The 23,983-nt window shown below is 38.1% G+C and overlaps 1 protein-coding gene across 1 annotated transcript in view; it reads left to right on the forward strand.

The window, feature by feature from the left end:
- LOC128220592 (BRCA2-interacting transcriptional repressor EMSY-like) overlaps window positions 1-23,983 on the forward strand; it is a 31,549-nt gene that overhangs the window by 1,411 nt on the left and 6,155 nt on the right. Inside the window, exons 3-23 of the mRNA XM_052929040.1 lie at window positions 52-126; window positions 482-663; window positions 907-1,020; window positions 1,511-1,617; window positions 3,656-3,772; window positions 4,025-4,241; window positions 7,036-7,151; window positions 9,576-9,699; window positions 9,996-10,163; window positions 10,392-10,532; window positions 10,813-10,931; window positions 12,001-12,141; window positions 13,903-14,116; window positions 14,341-14,813; window positions 15,057-15,161; window positions 15,484-15,652; window positions 16,430-16,620; window positions 17,932-18,109; window positions 19,631-19,754; window positions 20,121-20,203; window positions 20,485-20,564. Of these exons, the coding sequence (XP_052785000.1) occupies window positions 52-126; window positions 482-663; window positions 907-1,020; window positions 1,511-1,617; window positions 3,656-3,772; window positions 4,025-4,241; window positions 7,036-7,151; window positions 9,576-9,699; window positions 9,996-10,163; window positions 10,392-10,532; window positions 10,813-10,931; window positions 12,001-12,141; window positions 13,903-14,116; window positions 14,341-14,813; window positions 15,057-15,161; window positions 15,484-15,652; window positions 16,430-16,620; window positions 17,932-18,109; window positions 19,631-19,754; window positions 20,121-20,203; window positions 20,485-20,564 (3,238 nt within the window). The remainder of the gene's footprint in view (window positions 1-51; window positions 127-481; window positions 664-906; window positions 1,021-1,510; window positions 1,618-3,655; window positions 3,773-4,024; window positions 4,242-7,035; window positions 7,152-9,575; window positions 9,700-9,995; window positions 10,164-10,391; window positions 10,533-10,812; window positions 10,932-12,000; window positions 12,142-13,902; window positions 14,117-14,340; window positions 14,814-15,056; window positions 15,162-15,483; window positions 15,653-16,429; window positions 16,621-17,931; window positions 18,110-19,630; window positions 19,755-20,120; window positions 20,204-20,484; window positions 20,565-23,983) is intronic.

Here is a 23,983-nt window from a genome sequence, read left to right on the forward strand (position 1 = left end):
ATGATGCTTATAGGTGAGTGATAAAGTATAGTGCTGGCATTCTTATTTCAGTATATCAACAGAGAGACATCGGGCAGAAGTTAGGAGGGCTGTTAATGATGAAAAGTTGGCCACGATAGCAGACAAGTAAGCTCCTGGGTTCACATCTTCAATACCTAATTGTGTATAATTGTTTGATAAAGCATACAAATTGTTAAGATAATCATTATAACAATAAGATGTAATCCTATAAATATAGTGCCTGGTATTGAAGTTTAGTAAAATGGTTAAATTTATTTATGAGCTCTCTGAACATTTAAAATGAGATAAAATTGTAAAATACAAGTAAATGATGGCACGCGTATGAATTGATGTAAGGCCATCAAGGCAAATTCTGCAAATAGATGTGTAAATCTGGTGCTTAAAGCATTAAGCTGAGGTAGAAAAGGGAGACAGAGTCATCCTATCTATGACATTCACAACATGCTAACTGTTTGTACAGCATATCCCCTGCAAACTCGACACAGGAGTGGTTGATAGAGGGTCGAAGATTAGTACCTCTCATGCCAAGACTGGTTCCCCAGACGGCCTTCACTGTCACTGCCAACCAGGCTGCCAGTCTACAGGCAGAGAAAAATGCTGCCCTACCCAGTCCAGCTCAGACTGGTGGAAGGGAAAATATAAGTAAGACTCAGATACATGTAATGTATATAATTCTTTTCTTCATATCTGGTAACTTTTATAATTGGAAACTTTCTCTAATATTTTGTTGATTAAAATCCGTATTCTAAGTGAGTTCCTTTGGTAATCCCTGGATTTTGACTCAAAACTTAGACAAGAAATAAAATAAATGCATCATGATCATGATGTCAGTCATTCTGATAACTTGTTTCACCTTAATAAGTGGATTGTTTGACTTCCATAAAGCGAGTGTATCTGGTCTGTCATCTCCTCCCCCAACCCCGGTGTGGACCTCACGACCAAGCAGCCCGACATCAAATGTGGTTGTACTACCCTCGGGCATGTCCATACACATCAAAGGTAAACATTGAATGATGTAAACATTTCTCTGAATATTTGTTCAACATTGGAATGCACTTTATATAACAATGCACAGAGATCTTTTTAACTATCATATAATTTGGGGTCTTAGGTAGTTTTTAAAAAAAAGGCAGGAGTCTGCAAAAAAGAAACATAGTGCTGAGGGAGTGTAAAATATTTTGCATTGAAATATTTTCGAGCAATTTACATGATTTTTATGCGAGAAATCATGAACACTGGCTTTTAGAATTATTCCTGAATTTGACTTTATACAAAACAAAGGAAATTATCTAAAGAATTGAATTTTATGAAGGCAGAAGGTGCATATGCTGGTATCCATAAGGGCAGAGGGGTGTTAACAAAAAAGGCAGGGCTTAGCAACCTTCCACAACTCTTTAGCTAAAAACCCTTGAGCACTTTTTTAATTTACTCATTAAATATTTGTTTGAGATTGTTTCAAGATGTACATTATACTGTTTTTTACTGTAAGGTGGTTTGAACACTGAGGAAGAAGACGAAGTACAGACCAGGAAACGTCGGCGAAGTTTGTCCACAGAGAACCTCTTCTCTCCCCCACCTGGCTCACAGATTCCGCAGGTAGACTAGTGTGCATGGGTAGTTTGTAAGATAAAAGGCTTAAAATGTGTGGCTACTAGCCAGTCTCATTAGTGTTTTTTTATGCCCCCGAAGGTGGGCATATTAAAATCGCACCGTCCGTGTGTCCGGCTCAATAACTCGTGTCCAGGCTGTAACTTTCCCTTGTATGGACAGATTTTAAAATAACTTGCCACATGTGTTCAGCATACCAAGACGACCTGTCGCGTGCAAGAACCGTGTCCCTACCTCTTAGGTCAAGGTCACACTTACGTGTTTATTCACAATGGAATGCTGCATATAAGAACATAGAGTATAGGTTGTCGTGTCCGGGCTGTAACTTTCCCTTGTATGGACAGATTTCAAAATAACTTGCCACGTGTGTTCGGCATACCAAGACGACGTGTCGCGTGCAAGAACCGTGTCCCTACCTTTAAGGTCAAGGTCACACTTAGGTGTTTATTCACAATGGAATGCTGCATATAAGGACATATAGTATAGGTTGTCGTGTCCAGGCTGTAACTTTCCCTTGTATTGACAGATTTCAAAATAGCTTGCCACATGTGATCGGTATACCAAGACGACGGTCGCGTGCAAGACCCAGGTCCCTACCTGTTAGGTCAAGGTCACACTTAGTGTTTATTCACAATGGAATGCTGGGTATATGGACATAGAGTATAGGTTGTCGTGTCCGGGCTGTAACTTTCCCTTGTATGGACAGATGTTAAAATAACTTGCAACATGTGTTTGACAAACCAAGACGACGTGTCATGTGCAAGAACCGTTGTCCCTACCTCTAAGGTCAAGGTAACACTTAGGTATTTATTCACAATGGTGATCTGCTTATAAGGACCTAGAGTATAGGTTGTCGTGTCGGGGCTGTAACTTTCCCTTGTATGGACAGATTTTGAAATAACTTGCCACATGTGTTCGGCATACCAAGAGGATGTGTCGCGTGCAAGAACCGTGTCTCTACCTCTTAGGTCAAGGTCACACTTATTGTTTATTCACAATGGAATGCTGCATATAAGGACATAGAGTATAGGTTGTCGTGTCCGGGCTGTTACTTTACCTTGTATAGACAGATTTCAAAATAACTTGCCACATGTGTTCGACATACCAAGACGACGTGTCGCGTGCAAGACCCGTGTCCCTACCTCTAAGGTCAAGGTCACACTTAGGCGTTTATTCACAATGGAATGCTGCATATAATGACATAGAGTATAGATTATCGTGTCCTGGCTGTAACTTTCCCTTGTATGGACAGATTTTAAAATAACTTGCCACATGTGTTCGGCATACCAAGACGACGTGTCGCGTGCAAGACCTGGTCCCTATTTCTTAGGTCAAGGTCACACTTATTGTTTATTCACAATGGAATGCTGCATATAAGGATACAGAGTATTGGTTGTTATGTCCGGGCTGTAACTTTTTCTTGTATGGACATATTTGAAAATAACTTCGACATACCAAGACGACGTGTCACGTGCAACATCCATGTCCCTACCTCTAAGTTGAAAGATACACTTAGTGTTTATTCACAATGGAATGCTGAATATAAAGACATAAGAATGTAGGTTGTCAAGTATGGGTGGTATTTTTTTATGTTCAGAGGCAATTTAAAATAACTTGCCATATGTATTTGTTTGATCTTTAACTTTTCATGTACTGACCTTGTTCATAGGTCAATGTCACATTCGGGGGCATTCGTCACATACTGTGACAGCTCTTGTTATATTATGTCTTTTTCAAGAGATTGTAGTTGTTTACATTATAAATTGATCATGAAAATTCAAATGTAGCTGCTTAAATAATATTCAAATCACTAATATTTACTGCCATATAAAGCATGCTATTGACCACTAACAGACTTTGTTATATACAATAGCCTTTGTTATGGTATGCTTCTCATCTTTTGTCTTCACTAAATTACTTGTTAAGGTCATAAAATAGATCTTAATGTGTCCAGCACTGACCACTAGAATGGAACATTTTTGCAGAAGTTCTTCTAGCCAATTTCGTATGTATAATTGTATTTCAGGTGACATACACAACCACGATGGCAAGTGCGACCACTGTGTCCCCCAAAAAGATCACGATTAGTAAGAGTCCCCAGGCCCAGCCACGGGTTGTAGCCAGTGGCAGTCAAACACAAAAGGTAACGGCTGTTTATCTTGGCTTGGTTAAGAATGTGATCAGTGTGTGCAAAAAAAACTTGTATGTTTTGTATTTCTGATACCCAAAGTAAAAGACGTATCTTCAAACCTACATTGTGTAGTGTATATTACAATGTAAATCTACAGAAGACTCATTTTTTAATATCAGTACAAAGTAAAAAAGAAATAATTATGTTTGGGTAGGAAATCTAGAAAGTACAATCAACGTGGTGACTTTGAAACTGTTTTTGAAGGTAATCTTGGTATCAAGCCAGGGCCATGCAAGCCCTGCCCCAGGTCTCTCACAGAAGATCGTGAGTATGGCTGGTTCCCGGTCTACTGTCTCCACGGGAACCAGCACTGCTGCTCCACCCCCCAGGTCCACCCTCCTGCCTGTCTCCAGTCTCCCAGCAACCATGGTCTCCATGCCAACACCTTCATATGTCACCAACACCGCTGTCTCCAGCACAGGTCTGTTTTCAAGCAACTTAGTGAAAAAATGAACAAAGCGAAAAATACTGTGTTTTACTTGTGGACTTTGTAAGTCTTAATCACTGTTAGTTTGAGATTGGAATCGGATCAATTAATCAGTGAAAGAATCATGCCACAAACGATGCTGTCTCCTAGCCAGTTTTGTGTTGGGTAATGTTATAATATACAATGTCAGAAAAGTTCTGTCCAATATCCAACCAACTGTATTACAAAAGAGAACTGAAGGCATTCAGAAAAGGGATTATCAGGGCTATTCCAGTTAAACATATGTCCCACCCCAGGACGGCAAAATAAAGAAATTCTGTAGGGGGTAGGTCTTTTTCTTAATTTGCTACTGTAGGGGGTGGTGATAAGTCCAATTTCGCTTCTATAGGGGGGCGTCATTTTCTTTTTTGCTTCTGACTGTATCTGCTCATTTATATTCACTGCCCGATGGTGAAATACCGGTTTTTTTTTTATCCATATAACATATTTTACCGAACGTCGTGTACAGAATTGGTTTGGATACAAATTTTCGCGATATTACGAGTCGGTTCCGCGGTACCGGAAATCAGAAGAAGTTGCTTCCCTTGACAACAAGATGGGGGAGGCGCCAGAATTTGTAAAGTCGTGGTCGAAGACCAACCTACAAAATTGGCTAGAAACCAATAGTTGCGTCGCATGTGTGGATACGTTTCGTGGTAAGTATACCAAATTGCAGTGTTCGACACTAACGGGGTCCCGGGATCCCGAGGACACCAGTTTTTCAGGAGGGACACCTGAACTTCGAAGTCCGGTATTCCGTCGGGACACTTTAAATTTCTGACTGATAAACGCTAAATATCAATAAATAAGTAGCATTTAATTAATTTATTACCTAAATTCGGGCTCCCTAAATTTCTTGACAGCACATGTCAAAACAATATAATTAATTATCATTATCGGACTCATCAAAGCGAAAGTATAGCTGACTATTTGACTATAGTTACGTCATGAATCTATAAATAAACAGGTCATTTCACAGGCGCATGCAGGTTAACGCTTCCGTTTTGTTGTTTACATTTTAAACAAGGTCAGAGCTGACAGAGATTTATTATCGGTAAAATACTTATGTGGAATTGTTTTGCTTATGTGTCAGAACCGCCCAAAAAGATGCCAACTCTGATGATACCTTTTATATAATATGATGCGACCTTTGAGTATTTACAGTAACATTTACGACACAAAAGAACTGCATCCTACATTCAGCATTCTATGTTAATTGGCATTCAACTTATCAATATTCTTTGTTAATTTTAAAGACATATATTTTATGCCTTGATAAAAAATAATAGAAATAAAATTTGCAGGGTTTTTATTCATTAATTCAATAAATTTATAAAATTTTATGACTTTTTGGCGCGAAAATTATTTGGTCGTCTGCTCTTCCAGTATGCACTACGACTGTTGGGCAGTCTGATTGATTTATCAACAGCTCTACTAAATATTGATTGGAGTTTTCACAAGCCAGATGTAATATTCCTACAGTTTCTTAATGAAAAGCACCGACATTTGACAAGACCCTGAACCATGATGTATTTTATGCGTATTTTCCAAAAATCTAAAAATAGTAACAACATCAAGTTTTTGTTTACATTGTATCCATCTCTGTTTTTGACTGAAAACAAAAGGGACTTAGACATTCTCCCGCTTTTGAACCCAATCTACCAACTTAGAGACCAAAATATACCTCACTGCCATTCAGTGCTACTAACCTGTCATTACATGCTGCTGAAAACATGTATAATAATTATGGTGGTTTATACTTGCATTACAAATTGAAAAGTAAAAGGATGTTGAATTTAATATTAAAACAGGCTCAACAATGAAAAAATGTAAAAAGTGGAAGGGACTCCTAATTTCAGGAAGGGACACCTGATTTCAAATGTTGGTGTCCCTTCGGGATCCCTTGGAAAAATGGTTAGTGTCGACCCCTGAAATTGACAACAGTTGTCTAGAATTTTATTAGAAATCATAATTTGTACGTATTGCGTAAATGTTATAAATCCGAATGTTTCGTCCCCTTAACATTTCGACCACAAGTTATTTTAAGGTTGTATATAATTACATGGGTGAAAGTTTCAGCCTCATGTGGCTTAATATGCACTTATAGCAACATATGAAGAAACAAGAGAACCGTGGTGTGTAGGTTATAGTCCATATAATGGAAAATAACCAAATTTATTAATGGAAAATAACAAAATTTATTACAAGCGAAGCCCAGTAATAAGTTTTGTTATTTTCCATTACATGAGCTGTAACTGACTTATAGTTCACCCTAGTTTCTAAGCCAATCATCGAAGAAGGCCGTATACAGCGTGCCCATTGGCTGCTTGAAGTTCATTTGGCGCGCGCCATGTCTGTTGACCTAGTTATAATAATTAACTTATTGGATGCAGATGTGATCTTATATGAAACCTATTCGAGCAAAGATTTGAAAATCTCTGGGTGATGATTGGCTTAGAAACTAGGGTGAGCTATAAGGTCCTATATAGCTCACCTGATCAAAGAGTTACAAAAGAGTAATTGCAAATAATCTTTGCATATAGACGTATAAAAAAATAAACTTCTCAAGGGGGTCCGAATTTGCTCAAAAAATATTCTAAAGGGGGTTCTTTTCTCATCAAATAAACTTCTGAAGGGGGATGGTCCATTTTGAAAGTGCCTTCCTGGGGTGGGACATATGTTTTACTGGAATAGCCCTCAGTATAATTCAGTAAATCTGTAAATTTATCATTATATATTACTTTTACAGGAATATCACAAGTGTCATCAGGCACAATAGGGACCTCAACCACGGCGTTCCTCACTCCAACGATTAGTGTAGCCAGGCCCAGGTTTAAGACCATTCCCAGGCAGAAAATCATGCAGGTGTGTAGAGAAAGACTAGTTTATTGCTTGGTGAAATATTCCAACCTCTGTAATGGATTGCATAGGGTTAAAGGTTATTCTGCAGCTTTCAAATAATGCTCTTATTTATGTGTGTGCCTTCTGTGGAGCATGGCAGACAGGGAATTCTTGGTATGCACAGTGGTAATGACCATGGTTTCCTTTACTAGAAATAGGATGGTTGCTTTCGTTTCTGATTTATTCCTTTTGAATGACCTGGTGTAGAATCGTCAAACTTGGTATGCACATTAATTATGATCAGTATATGATACCTTTGGTTTTGGGTCAAACTTTGAAAGGTCATGGCCATAGTGACCTTTACCATTAGAGTTATGGGCGGTTTTGTTTGTGATCAATAACTTTTGCATTACTTGGTGCAGAGTCTTCAGACTTGGTATGCACAATAGTTATGATCAGTAGATGGCCCCTATCAATATTGGGGTCAATAAGTCAAAGGTTATTGTAATCCTTAAGTGTTTTTTATTCTTTCTGATGAATAACTTTTAAACAACTTGGTATTCACATTGGTCATGGTCAGAGGAAGACCCCTATTGATTTGAGATTCAAAGTGTTAAGGTCATTGTGACTTTGTTAGAAAATGACAACAAACGACACATTGGCTTTGCAGGTTTGTAGTTGGAGACCATAGTAGATCGCAGTAAATCTTTTAGCATTCACCAATCATTTAATATTTAGCTTTTTCAATACACAGTTATAATATTGTAACTAGTAATATTTATTTTACATAAATGCTTTATTTAGTAAGTAGTTGAGGGGGTATGACTCAAAATTTATGTTTATTTTACATGTGTATGTATCGATTTTGAGTTTCACTTTAAGATTATTTGCAGTTGTAAAATCTTACTTCTACATGTATGATCTTTCTAATATGACCAAGTATGTTAAAATGGTACTAATGATGTCTCTTTAGGAGTCAGATGAAGCATTTTTTTAGCTTGAATATTCGAAGAATACTGTAAATTACTTTGTATAGGACACACTTTTTCTCCCTGGAATTCCTCCCCATAAAAACGCCTGCCTCTTACCTATAGTACCATAGATCATAGTGTATAGGACAGCATATATATTTTTTGAATCATGAAAATGGCAATGGTTATTACAATAGTCTGCGTCCTATCTATGAGAGCGTCCTTTACACAGTGATTTACAGTTTGAGGTTCTATTTTTTCATGTCACTTGCATACAAATGATACTGGCAAAAATATCACCCAGAAAATCTTACCCTACCTGCAAATGCTGAAAACTGTGCAGCAATCTAAGATAGTTAATTCCATTCCTGTGGTGAATGGCAAAATCTCACTAACAACAGAAATGAATTATCTCTGCAGGTGCAGTTCAGAACATCCACAACAATCGACATGATTTAAATCCATCTAACATGTGGCGATTGTTTGTAAACACTCGTGATCTTGAACCATGACCTGAATACTGTAGTCAGCGACTTGCAGAATAATTGTTACATCATCAGATAATGTTTGGTGGCCGATCCATGTTTATGCTTTTTTAAAAGCTTTTTATGTTTTGAATTGATATTGACATATTAAAATGCAATTTCTTTGATTTAACCATTATATATTTTACAACGAATGTGAAGGAAGCTATGATAGCTTATATTAGTCACTTTGTTGGCACGATGTTGCACAAGTGTGTGGTCTTGTGTGGTGGGGGAAGCAATTACTTTGACTATAAGCGATGTCAACAGGGAAAAAACAGTTGTCCCCCTTATTTTTAAAGATACTTAATAATTCTAAGGTTATTTATATAGTGTTTAAATAACAGTGTGTGTAAACCACGTGATAAATTACGTCATATATGCTACGTCGGAAGGCAATATTTTGCTTAAAATGAAAACTTAAAACAAAGATAACTTTTTTTTTACTACACCATTTTAAATGAAACAAAGGGCAGTCTATGCCGCTTTAAGAGCACCGCCTTCGTTTTATTACCGGAGTTTGATAAGGTGATTAGATTCATCAAACACTTCGACAAACCTATTTCAAAATAATGTTTTGACAGTGCTCTGTCATACGGCCGAACTGTGAAAAGGTTTGTCGAAGTGTGTAAAGAAACTAAACTGTCAATCAATCTCTGGTAAAAGTCCGAAGGCGGGGCACCGTAAGCGGCGTAGACTGCTTAACATTTAATTTAAAATTGTGAAGAAAAAGTGAAGATATCTTTGTTTAAAGTCATCATTCGAAGCAAAATGTTGCCTTCCGACGTAGCATTTATGACGCAATTTGTCACGTGGTTTACACACACTGAATAAATAATGTAACAGGATAAATAGAATACTAGGTTAGTGCCGTGGATGGAGAAAGTTTATCTGGCTTATGATCTGGTTTATCCCATCCCTCTTTTACATGCATACTTCATATACCTGCACAGGTACCCTCTCCGCGCCCAGGCGTTGTGATACCCATGAGCCCTCAGCCAGTACAGCCATCCCCACAGACTTTGACTGGTATGAAACCTTGGCTCAAGCCAACCATACAGATACGCCAGGAGGGAGGTATGTGTGCGGTTAGGAATGTAGTTGTTGGCAAATGTAATGCACAGTTGTGTAATAACAGCATGTTAAACTGTATTGTCGTGAGGGAAGCAGTTGTCAATCTTGGGTCTAATCCCCCATACACTTAGATGGATACACAGGGAAGTAGGAATGCTGATAGATTATATGTAACCATTGGTGTTATATGTAACCAATTAGTGGTTATTGCTAACCAAACTCATAATCTCTCTCTATCTTGTAATGTAGATTTTAGTCATTGAGCTTTATAAACAACTTAAATTTTTCTTTATACACAGGTATGAAAATTATCACCCAGAGTGCTGCTGGGACGACCAGTAAGATCCTGCCCAAGCCTAGCCAAATGTCTGGTACAAGCACAGGTACCCCGGTAGTGGTGGTCAGTGGGGCCAGCTCCCAGTCTTCAGGGGTTACTATGGTTACACGCACTGGACAATCTCTCACTGGTAACATATGACTTGTAATGATGGTAGTAAATTTTAAAAAGTCAAATTCAAAATGTGTTTACAAACAATCACCCTACTCATACTCATAATTCAAAAGTAAGATTAACCTGTCTATACATTGCTCATGTAGAATTGAAGACAAGTTGTGTTTATTTGTAATTTTATTTTGACAACAGAACCCACATTTCAAAAGATTACATTTAACTGTTCTGTTACCTGACTGAACAGGGTCGAGTGCAGGCACAAAGGTGTTAAACATTCAGACCCAGGGAGGGAAGATTATCACAGCTCCCCGAGGCTCCAGTGTTGTCACTGTCAACCCGAAAACCCTCCACCTCACAGCCGTGAAAAATGCTGCAGGAATATCTGGTTAGATTTTGAATGGATGTTAAAGTTTCGATTATTTGTGTTTCTAGGTTGATATACATTCTGGAAATGATTATTTATAAAGTTTGTCACGCCATAAACATATTATCAGTGAGGTATTGAAAAGTGTCTGCATAGTAGAGTGGGTTTTTCATAATGATTGTGCAGGTGCTTTAAAGATATCTTATGTTAATTGTTTATTGGCTGTGAGACATTTTATTTGAAAATGTGTATGTATTAGGACATTGTAAGGATATAGTATGTTATTATTTGTTTCCAACAGGGTCAAAACCAAACGTTATAGTTGTACAAAAGACTCAGCCTCGCAGGGTCGGAGTAGCAAGCTCACAGACTGGCACACCAGTTAAACAGACAGCTGTCATCTCAAGCCCATTTGAAAAGGTACAACAGAAGCATTTGTGCAACCTATGACAGTGTTAGATCATTCTAGGTCCTATTTCTTCTCAAATGGTTTCATTATTTGAAGAAGATTGTTATGCTAGCTTAGTTAATGATACAACAGTGGCAATGCTTCTGGTGTCTAAATATACTGTATTTTCCCGCCTATAATGCAATCCGCTAGCCCTGCCTGATATATGAGATATGGTGTTTTTTGTATAGACTCATTTATAAGACAGGGTCGATTTTTATAGCAAATCCAGAACATTAATTTCTTCAAGTCTGTGATACTGTTCAATTTAACAGTCAATTAACAACTAAATTTGTTGATTTGCTTGAAGCAAGTCGCTGATTTTCTTGTCAACTGTGAACTCTCCAATGTGGAGGAAGATTAATAACAAGGTAGAGTGGTTTAGGATTTATTTCACGTGTCTTATTTTCATACACCCAAAGGCTCATTCATATTTGTTGTGAACATTTAGGCCATGATTTGAAGGTTCTCAGACGATGATTATTTTCGGATCGTATGTTTTTTTCTAACCAGCCTAGACGCAGTTTTGGATTAAAATGGATTAATACGGTATCTGACTGACCAATTTTAATACAAACCAATTCCATGTGCCTTTGATCTGTAAATAGCTCGTGCTGTGACGTCACAAATTGTATGGTTTGATCTGCAGCTGACATACATGACACATTCCAATACATGTGTAAATAAGTAAAAAATTTGCAGGTGTTTGTTTGGATTGCAGTTTATGGGCCTTAAATTGGGCGAAATAAATAACCATTGATAATAATGGATAAATTAATGTAACTATAAATGAAATTTGTATTGAAACCTGCCAGTTAGCCTGCATGATATAGTCACAGCCTAATTGTGAGGAAAACGTAGAAGTAAGATTCTGACTCGATTCTGTCTGACTTTCTTATAGCCTCCCTTATAAGATGGGCCCCATACATACAGGCTAAACTCGGGACCCAATTTCCCTATCTTATAAGCTAGGAAATTTGGTATACAAAACAATCAGTGTAACAAAACTATCAAATGTTGTGGTGTACATGTGTGTTGCAGGAGTTGGTGAGTTTTCTTCAGAAGCAGGACCCAACAAAGCAGTACGTTGTGACTACTACAACAGCCAACCTTTCACGCACAGCGGACACCCAGAGGAAGGTGATTGTCACCACCACGGGGCATGGAGATCTTGCTAAACAGGTTAGCTATTATGGGCCTTGATTATACAATAGATTTGTCACTGAGTGCTTTTTGTGTCACCTGGCGGCAGATGGCTGACACACACACTGCTTTGGTGCATTGACACCACCCTTTCTGTTCTGATCAATAACTTTTCAACAATTTGGTATGCACATAATTCATGGTCAGTAGATGACCGGTATGGTCATTGCGACCTTCACTAAAAGATTTGGGCTTCCCCGATAAGCATGCAAATTGTTTGAGATTCAGATCCATTTTTACCCTGTACATTATACAGTAAAACTGCGATCGCTCGAGGTCGCCAGGGACCGAGTCAAAACCTCGAGGGAACCGATGTTTCGAACGACCCGATTTTAGATTTTCCAGTTCGATATGAAATATCTATCTTTCAGTGTATTTTTAGTTTGAAGTCGTCAAACAGACTGTTTATTAAGACACCGATTATGTGTTGCGTTGTGGAAATTGCTAATATGTTCAAAGGTTGACGTAAACTAAATGTAAAACGCAAAGAAAAAACAATAAATTAATAAATAGAAATGTTTATTTTAACAAAAAAGCACATTTTCGTAACAATCAACATTTGAATGACAGTAAATGTTGTAGCATTAGTCAGATTTAAGTTTCCTAAAATCAAGGATTGTTGATTGGCGCATCTTGTCGGTTTCACGAAACTGTTCAATCGTAAGGCCAAAAAAAAATTTGTTTGTTTAAGGTAACCTTCCCAAAATTTCTAGGTAGGGTAGGTATATTCTTTTTTTTTTTTTTTTTTTTTTCAAAATCTGTCGTAAGTTCATAGTGTTTTCTTGCACATGACAGTCTTTCCTACATTACTGTCATTGCCTGACTTTGTTTTATCATATTAACAATAATTCTGATTAAAATCTGCATTTATCCGCCCTTCGTAACTCTCTATTCGCTAACGAATATTTTTTTGCTCAGAAACAGAAAAAAAATAGTTAGGGTCGGCGCATTTTTATAGGTAGGGTTGGGTTACCCGAAACGGACATTTTTTTTTTTTTAGGCCTAATGTGACGTGACAGCGTACAGAGCGTCTGAAGATCACGGTCAGCATCAGCAGTGAATTCCAAGAACCTTCTGACCACATCTAAAGCGTTAACTTATAATAATTATCATCTCAAATGCCCATATCAACTAATATTGGTCATGCGTTAACAGTGAAAATAGGTTTTTCACACCTTATCAAATTGCCTTTCAAATGTCATTGCAATTTTTACAACTTGCTAAAATTTTAACACCGAGCAATTGTTTGTTTATTTTGGAACACGCGTTCGGGAAAAAGTGTGAAATAATGTCCTCGAGGGAGCCATAAGGTTTTGTGCACGATTTGTGTACTTGGGACCGAGGATATTGCTCGACTGCTCGACATAATTAGGTTTCGATGCAGCGTGGGTATATTTTATATGAAAATAGAAGGAAAAAGTTCGGGACCAAGCTCCGACCTCGAGGGAACGCCGGTTCTCGAACGACCGCTTGTTTGAGGGAACGCAGTTTCACTGTATCAGTATACTTTGGGGACAAATCTTCTTATACTTTTTATACCTCGGGTCATTAATGACACAAACTTAGCAAAGTACCAGCATATTTAAAGAGAATCAGACTTACTGTACATGTCTTAAGCTGAAGGGTGTGCAGTAAAATTACAATTATTAGGATGGCTTTAATAGACATGGAGTTTCATTTACAAGGTGAAAGAATAATTTGATTAGTCTGATAAATAAACCCAACACCAAACATTTTCAGATAACTGCCAGTCTCCAGAAGGGTGTAAAGCCCCCAGGGGAGGGAAGCAGCGGTCAACAGTCAAACATTCTGCAGGACCTGATTACAGCAGCAGGCATCGTGCCAGAGGGCGGTGGTGATGGGCCACCAGGGGAGGTAACCATCAACTTGGATGAAGCACAGTTAGCTGCCCTTACATCTGCCGCTGCTTCACACGAGTCCAGCCAGGCTAAAGGTGAGGGTGTCATATATATGGCAGGCAGAAAGAATGACATTTAGGCTATTGTGGTAGATTGTAGATTTTAAAAACTTTGGTTTGAAAAAAGCATTCAGCTTATTTACTGATCTATATCTCACTGACATAATAATCAGAGGAACCTGATCCCAGAAAAATAAAAGGATCCCAGTCTATATCTGATTATTTAAAATGTCATTTAAAACTTTGTTTCATTTTTCCAGTGGTAACAAGCATGCCTAGCAATGAATGGTTTGAGTATGACGTGACAGACGAGCAGGGGAACACATACACCCACACTGCAGAGTCTGCGGACACTGCGGCCGCAATACAGTCACTGTTAGACATGCAGCAGCAGCAGCAACTGCAACAGGGGACCAGCACAGTTGGCGGGGTCACCACACAGAAGGTCCGGCTTGGTGGGGCCACGGGGGTTGGTAGTCAACAAGGAGCAAATGTAGACATTAGCCAGCTCTCTGACCAGCTAAACCAGCAACAGTTCTACACTATAGAGCAGGCAATGACACTACTGAACCAGAATGATACAGAGACTGGGGGCCCCGGGGCTGACGGGGTAGGGCCGGCCAAGACAGAGGGAGCGGGGCAGGTTGCTGAGGATGACCAGATGTTCACAGCAGTGCCCATAAGCATCTCATCCGAGGGAGGACAAGCTGAATCTGGGCCACTTACATCTCAAGTAACCATTTGAAATATTTCATGCACGATAACATATTCAACACATTGCTGTTCAAAGCAAATTTACCTTTGACTGTAGAATAGTTTGCAAAGGAAACAGATACAATGATGTTGTTGTTTTTCCTGATGAAAAATTTTACCTGTCTGCAATTGATGGGCTTTTCCCAATAATGTGAATGAATATTGTATATTGGATAATAGTTTCCTCAATGCATAACAATGCTTTGCTCTTAATTTGTTTCAGGCGGGCAGTTCTAGCAGCTCGGACCTAGATCCCCAGACTGGCATGTTCTATGTGGAGAAAGGGGGAACCATAAGTGGTATCAAGATCAATGCTGATGGACAACAGGTTGGGTTATTGTAGGAGAATAAACATGAGTAACTCACCAAATGTCTATGTCATGATCACTGGTTCTCATTTTTACCCAACTAGTGGGTCTTGGGCATGGTTGGTAATGGGTAGTGACATGATGTTCACATTTAATGATAACATCATGAGATCAGCTGATAAAAGCATTGTGCTTGGAAGATAGTGGCTGGATGTTATTGGAGTTTTTATTGTTTGTCAGGTCATACATTTGTATTTGTAGTAACTAACCCCATTTCATAATTCTAATTTCCAGTTATGATATCAATCATGCCTGTAACTGGCACAATATTTTCCCTCAAAGGTAATTGTGAGCGGTGTGGACATGGAGAGTAAATCTCGCTACGACCTCTTAAGCAGCTCCTTGGCCCAGGCACAGATTGACCTGGACCCCTACCAGTTCATAGAGGACGGCAACAAGGGGGTAGGGGGCACCGCTACACCAATACACAGTGCTACCAGTAGTGATTCAGGTATTTTATCATTATTGTACTGATTAGGGACCACTTTTTAGCACATAACAATTTCCTATCCGGTGAAGATCTTGTTTAATGATTCCATTTTTATTGTCTTTCATACAAATGATATTTTGTGTTGGGAAGAAGATTCAAAATTGGAAAGCTTATAATTATGTTTCTTTAAAAATGAACAATTCATAAGTAATATAAAAATTGCACCTGGTTGCACCATATTTCTTCAAGCAAGGGCTTATTGATTATACCACTCGATGAAAAGGAAAATATTTCACCCAAAAGTAATCCATTAAACAATAACATTTTTCTAAAGTGGGCAAATAATTGGTACAGTACATCGTTACTTCAGTGTTTCTAACTGAGTATGTTTGGCACATGAATTCTTTCATAAAATAAGCATCCATTGTAAATGTTATCATACTGATTATCATTTTTTTTATTTTCAATCGCCTTACATTCTCCCTTTCAAATATCATTCGAAAATACTTAGTTCTTCCCAAGTTATTCAAGAAAAACTTCCATTTCCAGGTGAATACGGTCCCTAACCAGTTATAAATGACACTTGAAGTCAATAATGATTTGACTTTTATGGGAAAAATTTCTCTTTGGCATGTTCCCAGGTGTTTGATGCGATCCTCCAAGTAATACCACAATAATTTGAACTAAAGAATATTATTTGTATTTTGAAAAGTTCTAACTGAACATAAGCTTTACAAATTTTGTGAAATGAATTAAATAACTTTGATTCTCCTTTTGTATTCACTCTCCCTCTTCCAGTGGAGTCAGTAGGAAGCAGCTTAGCCTCGAGTTCTCTGTCATCGGAGCAGGTGCTGGTACAGAAGGTGGTTGTTTCCACCCCCATCACCACATCAACACCTGCCATACGCATCCAGCCCAACACGTTTGTCCCTCTACAGGATGTGATCAGGTCGTCTAATGCTGTCACAACAGTGTCCGCTACCAAACAGGTGCAGTACCCAGTGTGCTTCATGGATTAACAGTCATGAACCTGAGCATTCATACTGCCTGAAGTATGCAATATACAACAACAATTAACTGAAAAATATAACTTATATTTACATACACATAAGCATGCTTCCCTTATTGTACCCCAACACAGTTGTGTAGGCTAACCTTGTTGTGTCCATCTGCCTGTCCATAAAGCGAATGAGTATATATATATTGGGTACAGTAACTGTACTCATTCCTTCATTCTGTATAAAGATTGGTTAGGTAGCCCTTGTTGGTTACGTTTAGTAGGGCATTTGTGGGTATATTTTCATAATGGATGTAATGTAAACCTAACACAGGTTGAATTGAGAACGACTGGTTGTCTATTTGTGCTGGGACATTGGGACAAGTCTACTTTTCTCCATTTCTCCATATGTTTTTGTGGTATTGACTTCAAACTACAGTTAGATCTCATTGTGGAAAATTCAGTGCACCGGAACTATAACTCTGGCTTCGGTATTTGTTTGTTATTGCCTTTCATTATATATCACCCCTCCCCTCCCCCCACACACACATGGGGTAAAAAACTAGGTCACTAGGTCAAATCTTAGGAAATATTTTGAACACACTAGAGACATTATATTTGGTCCAATATTCATGAAACTTTACCAGAATATATTCCTTGGTGAATCCTAGGATTAATTTAAAACTAGATCATGTAGTGTCAAAAACTAGTTCAAATCTTAGAAAAAACTAATCAGAACGATTATCTTGATAAAAAATGACCAATTTGAAACTTGGTCACGTGAGGTCAAAAACTAGGTAAAATCTTAGAAAACTTAGGAGAAGTGTAGTGCACAGGAGCCATAATCCTGTAGTCAGTATTTTTTAATCATTGCCCTTTGTCAAATTTCATATTTTTTATTATGCAGAGCATCACTCAAAAAGTCTGAAGTATTTACTTAAACATTCAGATACAGATAGATCATAAGGTCAGGTTGATACTGCTCTTTATTTGACGATGGTTATGACAGTATCTGATTGCTGTAGTTTATACTTCCCTCCATAACTTTATATGTTTCTGAGGTATTTACTTCAATTGTACAAAAGAAACATAATGGTCAAGGAGCATACATCACTCCAGTAGTACTTCGTATTACAAGAAAGTGGTGTAGTGGGATTATAAATCACATCCAGTGATAGCTCTAGTCATGTTTTGTTCTATTAACTGTTTTATAAGATCAACAGTTGGTTTAGTATTTGGCAGAATTAGATATGTTTGGGTTGACCATAGCAAACCTTGCTAAAGCTTGCCTATATGTTCCCAGATAGTGTCATCCACGGCCTCAGCGTCATCTGGCTCTATCCATGTGACAGTGGAGCCTAGCGGGATGGACACATCCTACATGCAGATGGAAGATTTTACCAGCCAGCAGATATCAGACGTCACGGACGTCAGTATCGGGCATATGGAGGAGATTGCATGCGAGGAAACTGTTCCAACAGGTAGTCCCTAGAAGCTCATGTATATAAAACGTTGGCTGAATTTCACATTAACAGTTTTTAGCTCTACTGGCCAAAGGCCAAAGTTGGGATTTTAATAAAATAACTTCTATACTGTTCATTAAATGCACTTAATAAAATTCAAAAATATTAACGACCATCTTACAACAAGAAACATAACTCTGTTTTAAGCCTAAATACAAATTATGGCCCTTGAATTTTTATTTTTATTTTTTTTTAATTTCCTTTGAAAGGCATATTGTTTTAAGCCTAAATACAAATTATTGCCATTGATTTTTTTTTTTTTTTTTTTTTTTTTATATCCTTTGAAAGGCATATTGTTTTAAGCCTAAATACAAATTATGGCCCTTGAATTTTTTTATTTTTTTTTTATTTTTTTTTTTAATTTCCTTTGAAAGGCATATTTGTATATTCTTAACCACATTTTCATAATGGTAAATCAAGTTATTTGAATGACTTGCGTCATTGTTTGGGCGGGCTGGTGGGAGGGCAGCATCAAAGTCACCTTATGAATCGAATAATTTTAGTTAGGTTTGACAAAAAGAGACCAAACTTGGTATTATTACATCGTTAATGTATTCTAAGACAAAGCGGCGTAGTCGAGCGCGCTGTCTTACGACGGCTCTTGTTACTATATAAAGTATGTGCATTAAGCGGCCAAATGTCTAACACGGCCACAGCCACTAATAATTGTCCCCGTGAAGCCGGATATTTCCGTCGTCAAATGAAAATGCATATAACATCACAAGATTCCATTCATGTTTATTTATCGAGAAATCTTGTTTATAACATTGTTCGTTATATTCTTTTGAATTTTAATTATGGCTGACAATAAAACAAATTGAAAGTGTTTGACGCTAAAAGAACCTGTCTCGTGTATTAAATATTAGAAAATGGTCGTACTGCAAGAAGAACGGTGGATGGACTCAAATCAATTTCTTGCTTATGCTAACAATTCAAATCCAAACACTAAAAGAAAAATTACAGGAAACGAGGAACTCATTGAACTTGTTTATTCATGGTTTTTGACTCACAGAGTGACATGCTTGGCATGATTATGTCGGCTCAATGTAAATGCACTTTAAATTAGAGACAGAAGTCACGCAAACGAAAATGACGGAATACTTAAAAATTGAACTTAAAAATGTACATGTAGTTGTGTGGACTCATTTTAGGTGTTTTTGTTTATGCAATGTATTAATTTTTATCTTTTGCACTCTATTTGTAAATTTGCAATAATGTTGTTTATTCTACATTTATATTTAGTATTCAACTTTCTTTAATGGAACTGATGATACTGAATGTGATGTGAGGTGGTGCTTAAGATACACAATCGACCTCTGTTCGAACAAAGCCAAAGTGTCAGGAAAGTCCAACCTGGACTAAGTGGCCACCTGTAGTAAGCAGCCACTTTTACCTTTTCCCAAAGGTGGCCACTTAATACAGGTTTGACTGTATTATATTAAACTCACCTGACAAAACAATATTTGTTCATGTTTGTAGAGGGCAGTAGTGGTGTTGATGTTGCTGGGCGCAGGAAGAGGAAGGTGTTGTCAGGGGAGGATGTGACGGGCTCCCCTCCTGCTGGCTCTGGGGCTCCTGGTAGCTGGTCAAGGGCTGCTCTTGGGTGGGTGCTAATGATTTTATTTTGATGCCTAAATCTCAATTTTACATGAAAGGAGTTTAATGTTACCATAAGATGGAAAAAGTGTTCAAGCAGGTTTTCTGTGTAATAGAAAGAGTAGAATAAATAAACTGTGAATGTTAGTATTACCTCTGAATTATTATTTATATTAGAATACATTCAGCTGCCAGTAAAGGAAATTATAGCTTGTCCACAAGTTACTTGTTGGCTAGTTTTGTTTAAACCATTATTTGATAAATATTGACCAATCAACTAACAGTTTGGCTAACTTTGACCAAACCAAATAATTAACGAGTATTATACAATTAGCTGCTTGTACCTCCTTCATGGCCATGTTTGACATTGCAGTGTATTGAACAAAGTATCCAAGTATCGAGGGATGAACAGGGACAAGAATGATCTTAACGCTTCCTCCTGGTTCACACAGCCAGGTAAGCATCAGGCTGCACTCTCATACCTCTTTATTGACTAAATTTTGAGACCTATCAACTTCATATCCATGCAGAAAACTTAATCTTAGATTGCTTTCTTTAGATAATTCTATTAAATAAATTAGTTTATACTTTTTAAATTTCATTGAAAAAATAATATCTGAAATTAAGAATAACTTTATTAAACAGCATTAGCACAGTTAATTTCGATGTATGTTTATTGTGTTGTCTGAATTTAGTTTAGCAGAACTGAGTTATGTGAATAATATGTTTTGCTGCAGTGGACCCGGCTGATGCCCCAGACTACTATGCCATAGTACAGAACCCCATGGACTTTGGCACCATCAAAAATAAACTGGAGGTAGGTGATGGTTGTACCCTTCTATAGTTCTCATTTATAAGAAAACCTTACATTCAATCCTCCATGGGTCTCTGCGAGTCATAATGGTGTCTTTGTGGAATTCTTTGAAAAAATGTTTTACATTAAAGGCTGTGGTACTCCAGTGCCTCATGATTATGGTTTTACTGATGAATTAAGGCTGGATGTCTTTTGACAATTTTTATGCCCCCTTTTGAAAAAAGTGGGGTATATTGTTTTGCACATGTCGGTCGGTCTGTCTGTCTGTCTGTCGGTCGGTCGGAATACCAAATGGTTTCCGATCAATAACTTGAGAACGCTTTGACCGAGGGACCTCATACTTGGTATGTGTATTGGTCATCACCAGCAGATGAACCCTATTGATTTTGAGGTCAGTGGGTCAAAGGTCAAGGTCAGTGTGACCTTTACATGAAAAACGGTTTCCGATCAATAACTTGAGAACGCTTTGACCCAGGAACCTCATACTTGGTAGGTGTATTGGTCATCACCAGCAGATGAACCCTATTGATTTTGAGGTCAGTGGGTCAAAGGTCAAGGTCAGTGTGACCTTAACATGAAAAACGGTTTCCGATCAATAACTTGAGAACGCTTTGACCCAGGGACCTCATACTAGGTAGGCTTATTGGTCATCACCAGCAGATGAACCCTATTGATTTTGAGGTCAGTGGGTCAAAGGTCAAGGTCAGTGTGACCTTTACATGAAAAACGGTTTCCGATCAATAACTTGAGAACGCTTTGACCCAGGAACCTCATACTTGGTAGGTGTATTGGTCATGACCAGCAGATGAACCCTATTGATTTTGAGGTCAGTGGGTCAAAGGTCAAGGTCAGTGTGACCTTAACATGAAAAACGGTTTCCGATCAATAACTTGAGAACGCTTTGACCCAGGGACCTCATACTAGGTAGGCTTATTGGTCATCACCAGCAGATGAACCCTATTGATTTTGAGGTCAGTGGGTCAAAGGTCAAGGTCAGTGTGACTGTAAGCTGAAAAAAGGTTTTCTGATTGTCCATATTTTATTTAAGTGTCCAAATCCTACTAACAATTTGGCTCCCAAGGGGGCATAAATGTTTCACAAACATCTCTTGTTTTTTTTAAATCTTACTTGGTATGAGAGTAATTTCCCCTTCATAGTCAGATGTGCTTGTTTGCAGAATTCAAAAGGTATAAAAGCTACATTCATGACTTGTTATGTGGTAAGAAGGCCGTTGAGAGATTATGCATTGTGGTTAATATGGAAACGAAAATGGTGGAAATGCCACTTTTAAACTTGAACTTTGCATAATTCAAAAAGTATAAAAGCTTCATTCATGAAACTTGTCATGTGGTTTGAAAGCCATTAGTAGATAATACTTGTCCATTATTTTTGTTGGACTTGAATAGTTAAAATACCACTTTGACTGAACCTTGTCATTACTTAAAAAGTATAAAGTTACATTCTTCAAAGTATGTATGTAGATGGAGGGTGATTTGGCCTATAATTATAAAATGACAAGATGGGAGTGAAGGATGCTGAAAGTCTGCCCTCTCTAATTAACAGTGTGATACAGAGGTTTTCATAAGTTTCACAATGGCATGATGCTGGACAATGATGCTAAAAATAATCCTCTCTAAAAACAGGAGATTTTGATAGTTATACAGTAACATGATGTTGGTAAAGGACAATTAAACATTTCCCCTATATCAGATATGAGGATTCACAGGTTTTGAGGATTTTCTCAGTGACCTTGATTTTGGTGGAGGAAAAGAGATTATTTACCCTTTTTATAAGACAGATTGATACAGTAAGTTTTATAAGTTTCATGGTGATATGATGCTCCATTTCTCCATATAATTGGGGAATGCAGAGGTTTTGAGGAGTTTCATGGTGACATGATGCTCCATATCTCTATATGATAGGGGAATGCAGAGGTTTTGAGGAGTTTCATGGTGACATGATGCTCCATATCTCTATATGATAGGGGAATGCAGGGGTTTTGAGGAGTTTCATGGTGACATGATGCTCCATATCTCTATATGATAGTGGAATACAGAGGTTTTGAGGAGTTTCATGGTGACATGATGCTCCATATCTCTATATGATAGGGGAATGCAGGGGTTTTGAGGAGTTTCATGGTGACATGATGCTCCATATCTCTATATGATAGGGGAATGCAGGGGTTTTGAGGAGTTTCATGGTGACATGATGCTCCATATCTCTATATGATAGGGGAATACAGGGGTTTTGAGGAGTTTCATGGTGACATGATGCTCCATATCTCTATATGATAGGGGAATACAGAGGTTTTGAGGAGTTTAATGGTGACATGATGCTCCATATCTCTATACAATAGGGGAATACAGAGGTTTTGAGTTGAGGAGTTTCATGGTGACATGATGCTCCATTTCTCCATATGATAGGGGAATACAGAGGTTTTGAGGAGTTTCATGGTGACATGATGCTCCATATCTCCATATGATAGGGGAATACAGAGGTTTTGAGGAGTTTCATGGTGATATGATGCTCCATATCTCTATACAATAGGGGAATACAGAGGTTTTGAGTTGAGGAGTTTCATGGTGACATGATGCTCCATTTCTCCATATGATAGGGGAATACAGAGGTTTTGAGGAGTTTCATGGTGACATGATGCTCCATATCTCCATATGATAGGGGAATACAGAGGTTTTGAGGAGTTTCATGGTGACATGATGCTCCATATCTCTATATGATAGGGGAATACAGAGGTTTTGAGGAGTTTCATGGTGACATGATGCTCCATATTTCCATATGATAGGGGAATGCAGAGGTTTTGAGGAGTTTCATGACATGATGCTCCATATCTCCATATGATAGGGGAATACAGAGGTTTTGAGGAGTTTCATGGTGACATGATGCTCCATATCTCTATATGATAGGGGAATGCAGGGGTTTTGAGGAGTTTCATGGTGACATGATGCTCCATATTTCCATATGATAGGGGAATGCAGAGGTTTTGAGGAGTTTCATGACATGATGCTCCATATTTCTATATGATAGGGGAATGCAGGGGTTTTGAGGAGTTCCATGGTGACATGATGCTCCATATCTCCATATGATAGGGGAATGCAGGGGTTTTGAGGAGTTCCATGGTGACATGATGCTCCATATCTCTATATGATAGGGGAATACAGAGGTTTTGAGGAGTTCCATGGTGACATGATGCTCCATATCTCCATATGATAGGGGAATGCAGGGGTTTTGAGGAGTTCCATGGTGACATGATGCTCCATATCTCTATATGATAGGGGAATACAGAGGTTTTGAGGAGTTTCATGGTGACATGATGCTCCATATCTCTATATGATAGGGGAATGCAGGGGTTTTGAGGAGTTTCATGGTGACATGATGCTCCATATTTCCATATGATATGGGAATGC

Source organism: Mya arenaria, chromosome 15, assembly GCF_026914265.1.
Source record: "Mya arenaria isolate MELC-2E11 chromosome 15, ASM2691426v1".
Taxonomy (NCBI): domain Eukaryota; kingdom Metazoa; phylum Mollusca; class Bivalvia; order Myida; family Myidae; genus Mya; species Mya arenaria.